This window comes from Capra hircus, chromosome 5, assembly GCF_001704415.2.
Source record: "Capra hircus breed San Clemente chromosome 5, ASM170441v1, whole genome shotgun sequence".
Lineage (NCBI taxonomy): Eukaryota > Metazoa > Chordata > Mammalia > Artiodactyla > Bovidae > Capra > Capra hircus.
Window position 1 is genome coordinate 41,398,390 of NC_030812.1, and position 16,321 is coordinate 41,414,710.

Consider the following 16,321-nt stretch of genomic DNA (forward strand, 5'->3'; position numbering starts at 1 on the left):
AAATGTCATTTAACGTAGATTATAATTATATACTTTAAAAGATTTATCTCTTCCTTATATGTAAAAAATTAATTACAATAATACGGTAGTGAATTTTATTTAGACTATGGCAAGGTAAAATTACTATTAGAAATTATTGTCTTATTTCTTCAAATAGCTGCCTTTGCATTCCATTCATCTTTTCTGCAAAGTTTGTTCTATCATTACTTAGTATTTTCATTTTTTTCCATTTTCTAATGCAGTTAAATAGTCTCATTGATATATTCTGCTTCCTGTCTAGATTAGTTCAACTAAAGGCTAAATTAATTCATCAGGCTGTCATTTAATGTCATTTGCTCTCTTAAGTATTTTCAACAGGACTTCTAATTTGACTATGTCAAAGTTATTTATGTTATTTCAGACTTTCTGACTCTTCCAACAAGGAGTTACTCAGCTTTTCACCACTGCTCTAAGTTTCCTTTTCCTTGCATCCTGGTAGTTATCTCCCTCTGAAATCAACTGGATGCAAAGAAGAGGAGGAAAATTAAAATATAACCACTTGTAATGTGTGAGTGGTTAAGACCTCATAAATTGTGTACATGTTTACATATTTATTCTATGGTGCAGTCAAATTGCTTACATAGAATATATTTTAAACATGCTGGTCAAATTAATTTTAAGCATTTTTGGCTAGATATTCCAAAGGGGAATAGGATATCTTATTTGTTAAATAGCTTGTTACAGAAGTGTACTTTTTATAATTATTATTGACATTTAATCTAGTGCAGCTTTGCTCTATTTATTTAGACATTTATTTTGGCAACCAGGCATATCTTCCTTGAATAGTCTGTTGACTAAAGTTGTTAAAGATTCAAACTCTCAGAATTAATTCTGCTGTGTGTCCTTGAGTTAAGTAGGGATTATTAGAATAATTAAGACCAGGAATTGTACATCTATGGTCTTAGGAGCATTGTAATTGCAGTTGCATTCTTGAGATACTAATGTCTTAATAGGTATTGCTTGAGTGGTTGACTATGGCAACATTAGAAATATATAATGATTAGTTTTTATGTAGGGCACTTAAAACTGTAATAGTGTTCACAGAATTATCAAAACTGGTGTGACTCAACATACTGTGGAAATGAAAATGAGACCTTTGCATACAACTTATCATTTATTTGTAAAATTCAGTTGTGTAGTTGGTCAAAATGTGAAATGGTATGACTTGTTTTTAAAGGTGTAGGTAGTTTGGGTTCATGAACAGTAAGCAAGGATATATTTCTCAAGGTCATGAGTTGATTCTGCTCTTTCCTTTTGAGGTAAATTTAGAGATGTTACCATGGTCACCTGTTGGGTATGAATAATAAATAATAGGGATCCCATTAGAAACCTAGGCTCTTTTGACATTTTTATAGTGATTAGAGGTACCATAAATTAATACCTTTGATACAGGTTGTTTTTGTAACAATGCAAAGTTGTAAGCTTTTTGATTGATAAATATTACTATTTTAGTCAGTTTGATAAAACATTTCATTTATCAACAGTAACTTTTAGCTGTATGTATATGTAATATAAATTCTTATTTAAAAAATGTTAGTAAGCTCTCATTTTAGCTAATGGGTCTTTTGTTACTGTTGAAACAAAGAGGTCCAGAAATGTTTAGAATGATAGCAGCTTTGCTGAAGTTAATGATTAATCTCTGTAGGAACTCTTTGGAGGCAGTAGGTCCTGTTTAGATGTGTTGATTCTGGTTGAGTTGTCTTACATGCTATCTATTTATTTATTTATCAAATAGAGCATTGCAAGATTTGGTGCTACCTTAACTTTGCATATACAGTGAGTTCCGTTTAAAATTGTTTGCAACTTGGAACTAATTTTTCCCTAGAAATTGTTACAAATGTACAATGTCCAGATTTCCTCACACACATAAAACGATATTTATTCATTTTATAGTATAATACAAGCAATTCAAAAGGGGATAGGAAAAGGAGAGCAGAGGGAAAAAATGAATTTCTGCCTTAGCCAGTTTCTCTTATTCCTACTTACTGACCTCCTGTGTCCCAATGGTGCCTTGATTCATTCCACCCTTATGAGGTCAGTTCTCATGTCATTCTTCCCTAGTCCAAAGCACTCCCAACCTCAAAATCATCTACTTCTCTCATCTCCTTAAATTCAAAGTTGGAAACAAAGCCATTTAACTAAAGGAACTCATGCCAATGGAAATGACTTATTACTAATAAGATTCCTCTAGGGAGATTTGTAATTTTGAAAGAGAAAGCATTAATCTAACTATTGAAAATGTGGGCAGAAATCTCATGAGGAAAAAAAAATTAAATGGTGTTGGGAAGATTTTTTTTTTACACCCCTTTTTGGCTGAGACTTTCCAAAACCTATCTGGAGTTTGGCCTTTGGGTTCAGTTTTGCTCAGCTGTCCCAGTTCTCATAGCTGCTTTCATTCCTCCCACTGAATCTGCAAAATTTTTAGAAGCTCCATGTCTTTTAATTTACTTTGTTTTGTGTTGTTAGCATTTGGTTGTAGTTACTACAGGGCCTCTGACACTGTAAGTGTTGGTTGGAAGAATGGTAACTATATCATTTTTAAGTCAGAAGCTATGTTTGTTTTCAAGGAGTATGCCCTAAATCATGTTTTATGTGAACGTTTCACCCTCTTCTGCATCAAAGTTTTTATCTAAACTACAACCAATTGTTAATATGTGTGGTTTAAGGTTGGCTCTTCTGCCTTTCTGTGCTTATTTTCTGTTGAACTGTAAAATAATCCAAGTGTAGATAGTAAGCAGGTAAGGAAGAATAATTGAATAGGCAACATTGCCTATTTTTATTATTTAGTTATACAAATGTTAGAATGGTTAGCAAGATTTGTCACAGGTCCCCCACCCCATTTAACTTTGGAAGAAACATAATAATGGAACTAAATGAAATAAAGACTGTACTCCTTTAAATTATGGAGAATTATCAGATTATTAGTTTATATCTCTGCTCCTCTACTGTCTTTTGGAACTATTGATTGCAATTTTTTTTAAAGAAGCAATTGGGAAGGCATCTAAAGTTTGCCTGTTTATTAGCTCTCATCATCCATATGTTTTAATATAGCTCTCTTATGTAAGGTTAACAAAATTTCTTCCTGTTGAAAATAGAAAATTAGGGCTGTGTGCCAGAGAACCATATTCTTTGAGCCATTATAGCTCATTATAGTCAGCATAAGCCTAAATTAGATTTTTTTTTGCTTCTTTTGTTTATATAGATAAATAAAATTTGCCTTTCACACAGTAATCCCCATATTTTGGATATCTAGCTTTAAATGATTTGCATTATATCAATAAAAAAATCACTCATTCATCAGACTGCATTATGTTTGTATTTAGTGGTGTCAGGTTGAAACTCTAGAAACTCTAGAGATTTCTTAAGCAATGGCTTTTCTTTCCCTTTTTTAGCCATTATGCTGGACATTTTGATCCCTGATGAATATCACTCCGAAATTTTTTTTTCTCAGAAAGATTGCTAGTCTCTTCTTGCAATAGCAGTTTATAAGTTGATTGTGAAAACATTCACAGACCTGCAAATTAAAATCACATTATAAAATTAAGATGAGAAATGCCTTGATGAAATAATGTATTGCTAAGACTCCATCTCTTTATTTAAAAACATTGATGATTCTGAAAAGTACTTTTGGAATTGCAAGCAGAAGTGTACTATGTAAAGATTGCTATATGCTTAATCAGAGCCTAGCACATCTATCTATATCTTTTTGTCTACATGAGAGACAATGGATATTCAGTACATTCCATTGAGTAAAGATTCCCAATTCTGTGTATTGAATATTCTTTAAACTTCAAACTTCTAAATACATATTTATAGTTTTTCTCATAGTTTCCTGGTTAAAAAATAATCTTACTAATGAAAAGTACTACATTTCCCATTTTCCTGCTGCCTTTGCCTTAGATATAACCTTTGATAGTCTAGTAATTAATACAGTGATATTAATTTCAGTTAATAAAATTATAATTTTCCACTGATATCATAACAACCATATTCATTTGACCATAATACCATTTCATATATAATTCTGAAATAGAATTTTTAGTGATGTTCATGTGTAGTATATTAAAATTATAAACAAGTTTAAAAATTAGTATCCTAGTATATAGCATTAATGGTATTTTCATATTATGGTATAAAGGCATTACTTTTTGAAGCTCTTTAAATGATGCCATAAAAAAGTCTTTTGTAAAGGTTTAAAAGGAAGACGGTATCATTGAAAGTGACCTTTCTTTCCCCCCCCTTTGGAAGCTGAGAAAATTGATCCATTTCAGGTTAAGAAAGCTATGGCATCCAAGTACTTGTACTGTTTATCAGCTTCATAAGTTGAGAATGTGCATCTTACTGCTGAGTGATTTCAACTGATAGTCTATATACTCTTCTTAGATATAGTGCTGCTTGTTTTTCTACTTACTTTTTATTTATACAAAATGTATTGCCTTTTTACTGTGTATTGTCCTTTGATGATATCTTTTAAAATTTATTTTAAAGTCTTCAAGCTCATGTATCATTTTTACCTTCTTATCACTTTCGCTTTTTACTGTCTGGTTTGTCCTTCATTGGCTTGGCCTTCCAATACTGTGCCTCGTGATTTTGAAGGCTACAGAAACTTGAGGAAAGCAATCGAGAAGAAAGAAGGTTGGAATATTTCCCAGGTTTTTTATTAAAATGTCATTTAAATACTTAGTTGCCATTCACAAGGATATGTGTTGTAGAATTATATTTCAGACTATATTAGCTTGGTGTTCCTAAAAATAATGATGATATTATAAAATTAACAAAAACATTGAAAATATGAAAATTACTTTTTGAGAAAAAAACCCACACCAGTTATGTGAGTTAAAATTCAGGCAATTTCATGTGAATTTAATATTGACTATTATAATTTTTGTGACTAAAAATGACCCAAGAACCCCACCATTAGACTTTCAGAACATATCTTTTGGAAACCTGTGAATAGACAGAGATTTGTTAATTTGGTGGGAACTGACGTTTTATTGGAGCACATGCTAAGTTATGGGTGGACTCTTTCTCTTCACTTCCTTATTTTATGAATCTTTGTTGGGAAAACAACATTAAAATGGCAACAGGCAAAAGGAAACTGTGGCCTTGCTACAGACAAGATTTATAAGGCATATTTAAGGTTGAATAAGAAAAACAAGTTTTGCTACTTAAATGTATCTAAAGTGAACATCAAAAGCAGGATCTTTTCTTTTTTTTTTTCCATTTGATATTTGAGCAAAATTTAGAAGCACAGTTCTGAACTCTCAAAATAATAAAAATTTGCAGTTTACTCGTTTAGTACTATGATTATTTAACCATGTGTCAAGTACTGTTTTACTTATTAGAAATTCTATTGATTTTACTAAACATCTCCTGATTACATAATCAAAATGATTAACATAAACTGATTTCAAAATAATATTAAATATTTTAGAAGCACCACTTTATAAATTTTCTTACTTAAAATAAGCCTTTTGAGAACTTTTATTTTGCAACAATTAGTTAAACTAATCTCTTAATTTAAATAGCTAGAACCTTAAAATTATATTTTCTTTAAGTTATTTAATAATCTACATTCCACAATTATATTCTACATATTGTATTCTAGTGAAAGTCGCTCAGTTGTGTCCAACTCTTTGCAATACAGTCCATGGAATTCTCCAGGCCAGAATACAGGAGTGCCTAGCCTTCTCCAGGGGATCTTCCCAACCCAGGGATCAAACCCGGATCTCCTGCATTGCAGGTGGATTCTTTACCAGCTGAGCCACAAGGAAAGCTTGTATTCTAAAGTTTCTATAATTTATTCTAGAACTTATTTAATATATTCTATAGTTAGAATGAGCTTCCCCAGTGGCTTTGATGGTAAAGCATCTGTCTGCAATGCGGGAGACCCAGGTTCGAGCCCTGGGTTGGGAAGATCTCCTGGAGAATGAAATGGCAATCTGCCGGGGTCCAGCCCCAGTGGATCTAGGGCGATTTGAAGGGGAGACGGAGTAGGCGAGGAAAAAACTTATTTATTTATTTAATCAGAAATATAATATTAGATTAGGAAGAAATAGTGTAGTAGGAAAATTAAGTGGAGAAAAGACTCTGAATAACTTGGTTTAAGTGGAAAGCCAATAAAATCCCAGGACAAGAGATTTGCACCATCTACATTAGGCCACTGACATCTGTTTGAATATCGGAGAGTGCCCTGCCTTGGGCTCCCTCGCTCATGGATCTTAGAAGCCGAGCCAAGTAAGTAGACATGGCGAGCCTCCATGCCCCAGATGGGAATTCAGCCTGAAATTAGAGTAAAGAGGAAACCAGTCCTTCCAATGACTGGCCCAGCCTCTATTGTCTAGAAAGGCCTTTTATATATCTTTTTGATTGTACATAGAGATCAATGGGTAATACAAAATTATGCAGCGTTAGCAGCCCAGACTCTTATCAAAACCAGGCTTTTTTCTCTGCATACCTAGTTGTATACACAAGTCTTAGGTGATTTACATCATCTTCCAGCCAAAGGGCCAATTAACATTTTACAGCCTTTTTTCTGATAAGGGTTTGTCAACCAGAAGACTTATTTGTGTTGATCTTCCCAAAGTCTGGTGCCACTCTCAGAAAAACACTAAATAAAGTTACATTCTTACATAGCAAAGATACAGCAACTTATAACAAGTAAAAGGAGTACAGTGATTTATAACAAAAGAAAAGTAATTAACTCAAAAGTCTAGTGTTGCTAACATCAAAACTACTATATACCTTTTTCCATATCCCGATTACATTGATTAATATCCTCCCAGGTGTGTAAAAGATAAAGAATATGGAGGCCTGGCAGCAATCATTGAGTCAACAGTGAAATCTGTCACCAATATGATATTTAGCTCTTTAGAAAATGCTCTGTATCTTTAAGATGCTTTAAGCTTTGTGCCTCTCGCGGTTGGGGGGCTGTAAGCAATTCTCAAGCTGTAAAAAGTCCAAGGGAATCTGTTAGGCAAGCTAGAGAGTTATTAGAGGGGGTTTGAATTGAAACATCCCTTTTAAATGCAGAAGACTAAAGCCCTGAGTTAACTTTTTCCAGAGTGTGTCAGAAGAGTGGAAAAGCACAGTATAATAAGGCAGGTAGATTCTGGTTTTTGGGGTACATGCTCAGGAAATTCCAGGGGGAACCCTGAGGCCTGACTTGCCTTGCCCATCAGGCCTCTCCGCATGACCTTGTCATGGGTGGGATTCCTCACGCTGGCTCCCGGCAGCAACCCACTCCAATATTCTTGCCTGGAGAATCCCACAGACAGAGGAGCCTGGTGGGCTACAGTCCATGGGGTGGCAAAGAGTCGGACACTATTGAGCGACTTCACTTTCAATTTCACATAGAATATAATTCTATCTGTAAGTTATCTTAGGACTCATCTAATTAGTTTATGTTTAGGATACTATGTTTATCATTGGGATTAAATTAGGGAAATAAAATGTGAAAAATTTTCTATTTTGAAAGATCAAAATAAAATGTATAGTTAAAGTAGTGTAATAGAAACATTTTCCCACCTTCAAGTAGTTAAGTCCTTTAAATGTACTTAATGAACAGAGTTTGCTTCTAATATTTATATGATCCCTAATGGATAACAAAAGCAGAATTATTTGGTGTTTTAGGACAAGGCTTCTTAGACATGAATGTGCATGTAGATAACCTGGGGAGTTTGATATGAAGATTCTGACTCAATAGGACAGAGGTGGAGCCTGAGATTCTACATATCTTACAAGCTCCTGGATGATGCTGATGCTTCTTTCTCTGTGAACCAAACTTTGAGGCAATGTTCTAGAATACTGGCCTTGGAGTCATGACACCTGGTTTTAAGTCCCCTTGAGTTGATAAACTTCCCCATGGCAAAGTTTCTTTTTTTAATTGTCAACAGAGATGTTGACGTTGGTGGTCAAGATGTCAAAGGTTTTAAGTCACTTGATCACTAGTCTTCCAGATCAAAGATTCTGATTCTATGGCAAGTGAAAACTTACATATTTTTCATTGCTGCCTAGACAGTTATTTTAGATATAAAATTTTCCCAGTTTATTGAGGAAAGCATGAATATTTGCTGTATATAACCATTAAATATCAAATTGTACTTTAATAGCTGAAGCTTTAAGTGATATAGGGTAAATTAATAACATAAACTTACTGCTGATTTTTCTGCATCAGAATTGGTGTAAATAGCTTATAATGTATGAATTAATTTCATATGTAAGAGGAAGTAACATTTGTTGAGCTGGACTCTGGTGACTTGGAGGAAGTAGGAGGGTGTGTTAGGTCAAGTATCTGGAACAAGGCTATAAACCTGAATAAAAGGAAATTTGTGCTGGAACCTGAAGTAATGAAAGAACTGATAATAACAAAAATTGTATGTTGCAACAGTTGCAGATGAAGAAGGGAAACTGCATAGAAGAGGGAGTAAGAAATATCTCCATGCACGTGCTTTTTTCCTAGCTCTAAGCCTTAGGTCTATCTCAAGTATAGCACTGCTTGACTCAAAGGTGCTGGCCTTTGAGTCAGATGACTGGATGAGGGGGAATTTCTTTCTAAATTTCCATCTTGAAATGCATGATGATGAAAAATCAACATCCTAAGTGATGTATGACAAGCGTTCAAGTATATTCAGCATTTTTCTCTAACAAGTGATTTAACAAACTCATGCTGTAGTTTACTTGGTTCCTCTCCAGTTAACTGATATTCTTGCTAGTAGTTTCTACTCACTCTAAATATGTGCTGTATTCCATGCATCTTTATGCATCTTTTAATTTATACAATTTTACTCCAACATAATTAGTATGTGAGACTCAGTCAGGCAGAGGTGCCAGGCAGAGGTGCCAAACGGAGGTGCTCATGCACAGTCATAGGGATGAATATGTTTAATAAATCCTTCATGTGCATTTATTATGCACATACCATGGGTACTGGGCATGCAATGCTAAGCCAAACAGACATGATCCCTACCCTCATGAGACTTAAACAATCTAGTGGGGAAGATAGAAATTAAAGAAATAACTACCTAAATAAACATAAATTAAGAATTATGAAAATTTTGAAAATTAAGAATTTTCAAAGGAAAAATATTTATATTCATCTTGTTCTGAGTTCAGAAATGTCTCTGAGAATTGGGAGCTAGAGTTAAACATTACAGATTAATAATAATAGCAGGGCCTAGATAAGATTAATTTTTTAGCCTAGAAGCTAAAAGTAAGTCCATGTATTAGGGCAGTTATTTAATGGAGCTGAATATCTGAAAGAAATGATAGCTGTTATAAAGACATTCTGATAAAATTTTAAAACTGTTTCTAAGGAAATTTTATTTCAAGAATATTGCTTTATTCAAATATTCTTTTTATTCTTAATGATTTTAAAAAGTTTACTAAAGCACAAGAAGAAAATATTCACATGTAGATTCATTTGAAATTCATTTTCTTAATATTATCTAGCTTGATAAAAATATATGAGTCTGACAAACAGAAGTATAACTTCTGTGCATGATTAATCATGGCTGCTAAACCAAGAAGGGTCAGAGTGATTTTAACTATTTAAAATTTTTTCTTGTTGTGGACTCTTCTTTTTCTCACGGCTACTAGGGCTGAAGTAGTTTAGCTATAACATTATTTGACATCAGTTTGGAGAAGGCAGTGGCAACCCACTCCAGTACTCTTGCCTGGAAAATCCCATGGAGAGAGGAGCCTGGTAGGCTGCAGTCCATGGGGTCGCTAAGAGTTGGACATGACTGAGACACTTCACTTTCACTTTTCACTTTCCTGCATTGGAGAAGGAAATGGCAACCCACTCCAGTGTTCTTGCCTGGAGAATCCCAGGGACAGGGGAGCCTGGTGAGCTGCCTGTCTATGGGGTCACAGAGAGTCGGACACAACTGAAGCGACTTAGCAGCAGTAGCAGCAGCAGCATGCAGTTAGAGCTATTGTACTGATACCTGAAAATGAGACTTTTGTTCAGTTGGTGAATCTTGTGGCAGATCCTCGAATTTCCTATTAAATCAGTGGTCAGGCTGAACTTCAGACAGCTTTGATGTGTGGAGATCCATTTCTGTGAGAACATTATGAAAAATAGCCCTGTGCTACAGGGATGACCTAGGAGAAAGGAGCCAGTGCTATTACCAGGGGAAATCTGAACACAATGACAGATGCAGATGGTGTAAACAAACCTACCGTGGGCAGATTTATCCTTAAATGTATTAGGACATTGATAAAAATGAAGTTTCTATATCTTTGTATAAAGATGAGAAAAAATTTATATATTTAGATGAGAAAACAAAACTATTTTAAATTTCCACTGAAATTAGTTTGCCTGCATTCTAGCTTATTGAATGTTACTGTGAGTAGCTCTTAGATATCTTATCAGGTGTCATGCTCCAGGGTATAATCTATTCCTCGGTGTTTCTAGAAAATAAGATTTTCTCCAATTATATAAATTCATTACACTATGAGTTGAATGGCAGTTTCTATTTTCCTCTGAAGCATCAGACATAACTTTGCTCTTTGTTAAATGATGAACTCTTCTCATTTGTTTTCAGAAATAATTGATGGTTTTTAAAAATCTGTAAGGAGAAAAGTGAACAGTTTTCCTCTTTAATACTGTACACTTTTGTTTCTTTTTTTTTAAGTGTGGCTGGTAAAGAGGATAATACAGACACTGACCAAGAGAAGAAAGAAGGAAAGAATATTTCAGAAAGAGAAAACATTGAGTTAGAAGTTGTAAGTATGAAAGAATGAGCCTGGAATTTTGAGTTCCTGGATTAGGTTATTCTTGGTTGCTAATAACTATGCTAACCTGTATGTAGAAAAGAGAATCAGTTATCATGCATCCATTTTAAACTGTTTTCTTGAGGATTTCTTTTCTTCAGAAATGTGAGCTATGAAATATTAGCAACTTATAGTCTTATGCATTATGAAAACATTTTCTATGGGATGATAGAGTACTAAGAGATAAAGTACTCTTTGATTTAAGACAAAGTTATTATAAAATAACCTTAAAATTGTGTATTGATTTATTTTACCAAGAAGTGAAATTTTTATGCTCTTATACTTCATAATCACACAGTCTCTCTTTTTTGTATTTATTCAGTGAGACTTGATTGCAAATTTTAATATGTGAAGTATCATAATAGAGGCGGGGCAAAATTAAATCATACTGCTAGGCACACTCCATAATATTGAGGGAAAAAGAAAAATTCTAACTGATTTTTATTTTTTTGTTTTTTCTTTATTTTATTTTTTTACTGAAATGTGGTTGCTTTACAATGTTGTTCATTTCTGCTGTACAGCAGAGTGAGTTAGTTATATGTATCCATATATCCACTCTTTTTTAGATATCTTTCCCCTGGTGGTTTAGACGGTAAAGCATCTGTATACAATGCGAGAGACCTGGGTTTGATCCCTGAGTCAAGAAGATCTGCTGGAGAAGGAAATGGCAATCCACTCCAGTGCTATTGCCTGGAAAACCCCATGGACAGAGGAGCCTGATAGGTTACAGTCTATGGGGTCACAAAGAGTCGGACACGACTGAGCGACTTCACTTTCACTTTCCCTTTCCCATTTAGGTCACCATAGATCATTAAGTAGACTTCCATTTGGTATACAATAGGTTCTCATTAGTTATCTGTAGTATATATATATATGTCTATCCCTATCTTCCAAATCATCCCACCTCTCCTCAACCTCCTTGGTAACCATACATTTGTTCTCTTCATCTGTGATTCTATTTCTGCTTTACAAATAAATTCATCTCTATCATTTTTCTAAATTCCAAATACATGTATTAATATACTATATTTTTTCTTTCTAACTTACTTCACTCTGTATGATAATCTCTAGACCACCATATCTCTGCAAATGGTACTATTTTGTTCTTTTTTATGATTGAGCAATATTCCATTGTATATATGTACCACTTTTTTTATCCATTCCTCTGCCAATGAACATTTAGATTGTCTCCATGTCCTGGCTACTAGATATAGTGCTACAATGAACAGGGAGCATGAATCTTTTTGAATTATGGTTTTCTCCAAATATATGCTTAGGAGTGGGATTGGTGGGTCATATGATAGCTCTATTGTTAGTTTTTTAAGGAACCTCCATTCTGCTCTCTATAGTGCCTCTACCAATTTACATTCCCACCAATAGCGTAAGAGAGTTTCCTCTACACCTTCTCCAGCATTATTCTTTGTAGATTTTTTTTTCATGATAGCCACTCTGACCAGTGTGAGATTTTGCATTTCTCTTATAATTAGTGAAGCTGGGCATCCTTTCATGTGTTTGTTGACCTTCTGTATGTCTTCTTTGGTGAAATTTCTATTTAAGTCTTCCATCCATTTTTGATTGCATTGTTTGTTTTTTGATATTTATATTTAGCTTCATAAGCTCTTTGTATATTTTGGAGATTAATCCTTTGTCAGTTGCTTCATTTGCAAATATTTTCTCCCATTCTGAAGGCTGTCTTTTTGTTTATGGTTTCCTTTGCTGTGTAAAAGTTTTTAAGTTTAGTTAGGTTTCATTTGTTTATTTTTGTTTTTGTCTTCATTAGTCTAGACAGTTGACTGAAAAAGATCTTGCTGTGATTTATGTCAGAGTGTTTTGCCTATATTTTCCTCTAAGTGTTTTATAGTATCTGGCCTTGCATTTAGGTTTTTAATCCATTTAGAATTTATATTTGTGTATAGTGACAGAGAGTGTTCTAATTTCATTCTTTCACATGCTGCAGTCCAATTTTCCCAACGCCATTTATTGAAGAAACTGTCTTTTCCACATTGTATATTCTTGCCTCCTTTGTCATAGATTAAGTGGCTATAAGTGTGTGGGTTTATTTCTGAACTTCCTGTCCTATTCCATTGATCTAAATGTCTGTTTCTATGCCAGTACCATACCGTTTTGATGACTGTAGCTGTGTAGTATAGTCTGAAGTCAGGAAGCCTGATTCTTCCAGCTCTGTTCTTTCTTAAGATTACTTTGGGTATTCGAGGTCTTGTGTTTCCATACAAATTGTAAATTTTTTTTTTCTAATTCTGTTGTGTAGTCTCTCTTAATGAGGTAATCAGTTTACTTTGCCAATATTGTGCTATTAATGGACACTTTTTACATCACATTTTAGGAAGAAAGTCAAGAAGTGAGTGATCATGAAGATGAGGAAGAGGAAGAGGAGGAGGAAGAAGATGACATTGAAGGGGGTGAAAGCTCTGATGAATCAGATTCTGAATCAGATGAAAAAGGTATTTGTCCTTTGGTGCAAGCACAAAAATTTATTTTGGGAAATTTTTTAAAACATGACTGAAAAATTTAAGCACTCTCCATCTCATCCTTGTATGCCCTCCAAGACTCATCTTTTATTGTAGTTAGTCATTATGTGACTTCCATTTTTATTTGGAACCAGTGGTATTTCTTGTCTTTGACCAACGTGAACACTCTTTATCTTGTTGCCACTTTTTTAGTTTTCTGTATACTCAGGATATTTTCCTTACAGCTTCCAAGTGAATACTTGAAGTAGAGATGATTTTCATGCTTTGATTATAGCCTATCCAGTATTTTTGTTTTTTTCTTTTATACCAGCCAATTATCAAGCAGACTTAGCAAACATTACTTGTGAAATTGCGATCAAGCAAAAGCTGATTGATGAACTAGAAAATAGTCAGAAAAGACTGCAGACACTGAAAAAACAGTATGAAGAGAAGCTAATGATGCTACAACATAAAATTCGGGACACACAGCTTGAAAGAGACCAAGTGCTTCAAAACTTAGGTAAGAATTATATTTAATTCAAATTAAAGTTCAGACTAAATTGCCACATTGGATTTTTATCTTATCTTCCTTTATAGGAAAAAAATTATATTAGAAGTCACATTAAATGCTAATTTATCTGATTATGTTCAATATTACTGTTCACTTTGTTTTTTCATGCTAGTATCTGTCTAGGCTATTTTTTTTTTTTCCCAAAGTCGTGGCTAATTGTTTTAATGCCTTGATTTATGCTGGGAATGTTTTTTAAATTAGAAAGATAAAAATTCAATGGCTGTTAAGTAAGAATCAATATTAAAAGAGAGAGTAATTAAAAGACACCCTGGCCTCCTGAGGTTTGTATTTGGGAAGTAGTTCTTCTCTAAGGTCATGAATTATAAATCTGTAAAATAAATATATGTATCTCACAAAAACAAATACAAGTATTGTTTGGTCATTTAGGCTCAGTGGAATCTTACTCAGAAGAAAAGGCAAAAAAAGTTAGGTCTGAATATGAAAAGAAACTACAAGCCATGAATAAAGAACTGCAGAGACTTCAGGCAGCTCAGAAAGAGCATGCAAGGTTGCTTAAAAATCAGTCCCAATATGAAAAACAATTGAAGAAATTACAACAGGATGTGATGGAAATGAAGAAAACTAAGGTATTGATTATATTTTCAATTAGTGTTTGATGGTAATATTTGTGTCATTTGGGACCAAAAAAAATTATTTTGGTTCTTTCTGTATTCCTTATTCTTTCTGTAACCTAGAAATGATGCACTTCCTTTGGCAGTTAGTAGTTGCTTCCTATAGTTATCCATTATCAGAGTCTTGCTTTGAAATGGCTGAAAATCATGTGGTCAGTAGGACTTCTCTGACTTTAATGGATATTTATCTTCATTTTCTTAAAACTGTTATACAGATTAGCAAAAGTAAAAATATTTCAAACATGCAAAAAGTCAGAGATAATAACAATGAACAATATATTCAGTGTCTAGTTTAAGGTATTAAATATTATAGATGTGTACAAAACCTCCTATATATCCCTTCCTGATCATAGTCTCCTTTCTCTTAGAGGTAACAACTATCTTGAATTTGGTGGTTATTGTTCCCATGTATAAAAAACTGCACGTTTTTTTCCCTTGACCAAAGAGAGTATGTGAATTCTTGTCTGTTATTGTTTTTGTTTTAGAATAGATTATTCCTAACATTTTGCCATGAAAATCAACGTAGTTTCCTTAAAATAGAAAGTATGGAAATGATCGAAAAAGTAGTTAGGTCATTATGTTGTATAGTTGCTGATGACAGCAAAAATAGCTAAAATAATAAGTGCTTACTATGTGCCAGGCACTGTTATAGGCACAGCGTGCATATAAACTCATTGAATTCTCAAAGGAATCCAATTCCATAGAAATATTACCTCCATTTTATACATTAGAAAACCAAAGCCTGGAATGGTTAAATAACTAGTTCAAGGTCACACAACTACTGATAATAAGTTAAATGCCAAAAACTTATTCTAGTAATAAAACATCTGGGCATTGAATATAAAAAGCTTAGAACAGTAAGTAATTTGGTAGAAGTATTAATATGTTAAAAAGGGCTTCCCTGGTAGCTCAGAGGGTAAAGTGTCTACCTGCAATGTGGGAGACCTGGGTTCAGTCCCTGGCTCAGGAAGATCCCCTGGAGAAGGAAATGGCAACCTACTCCAGTACTCTTGCCTGAAAAATTCCGTGGATGAAGGAGCCTAGTAGGCTACAGTCCATGGGATTCCAAAGAGTCAGACTCGACTGAGCAACTTCACTGGTTCACTGGATTAATATGTTAGAAGTGTTTTCAAAATATAAATACATTAATCTTACAAAAATAAGAACTGACCATTTAACATGTTGCAAAACTCCACATTTTTTCTGGTTCAATATTCAGAATCCAGAGTATACATGCATACATATGATTTATTTAATGAATATTGTAAAAGGGTAATCACAGTAGATATATTTACCTAATATTTTAGGTTCGCTTAATGAAACAAATGAAAGAAGAACAAGAAAAAGCCCGATTGACAGAATCTAGAAGAAACAGAGAGATTGCTCAACTGAAAAAGGATCAACGTAAAAGAGATGTGAGTGGACTCAGTTATGTAAAAATACTGTACGTCAATAATATTGTTCAATAAATGAAGACTTTTTTGATAACTTTATGAAAAAGAGGGACAATAAAGCATTTTTATATGTGGCATTTATTATCGTATATAGATTATCAGAGAAGGCAATGGCACCCCACTCCAGTACTCTTGCCTGGCAAATCCCATGGATGGAGGAGCCTGGTAGGCTGTAGTCCATGGGGTCGCTAAGGGTCCGACACGACTGAGCGACTTCACTTTCACTTTTCACTTTCATGCATTGGAGAAGGAAATGGCATTCCACTCCAGTGTTCTTGCCTGGAGAATCCCAGGGACGGGGGAGCCTGGTGGGCTGCCATCTATGGGGTCGCACAGAGTCAGACACGACTGAAGCGACTTAGCAGCATAGTATGTAGATTA

General features: G+C 34.1%; 1 protein-coding gene across 19 annotated transcripts in view; it reads left to right on the forward strand.

The window, feature by feature from the left end:
- KIF21A (kinesin family member 21A) overlaps positions 1-16,321 on the forward strand; it is a 184,417-nt gene that overhangs the window by 127,444 nt on the left and 40,652 nt on the right. For 13 of the 19 annotated variants that reach the window (XM_018047922.1, XM_018047934.1, XM_018047923.1 and 10 more), the window contains exons 12-17: positions 4,636-4,674; positions 10,677-10,767; positions 13,160-13,277; positions 13,615-13,803; positions 14,242-14,441; positions 15,794-15,901. In XM_018047922.1, the coding sequence (XP_017903411.1) occupies positions 4,636-4,674; positions 10,677-10,767; positions 13,160-13,277; positions 13,615-13,803; positions 14,242-14,441; positions 15,794-15,901 (745 nt within the window). The remainder of the gene's footprint in view (positions 1-4,635; positions 4,675-10,676; positions 10,768-13,159; positions 13,278-13,614; positions 13,804-14,241; positions 14,442-15,793; positions 15,902-16,321) is intronic. The other 6 variants (XM_018047930.1, XM_018047941.1, XM_018047929.1 and 3 more) reach the window with 1 other exon arrangement.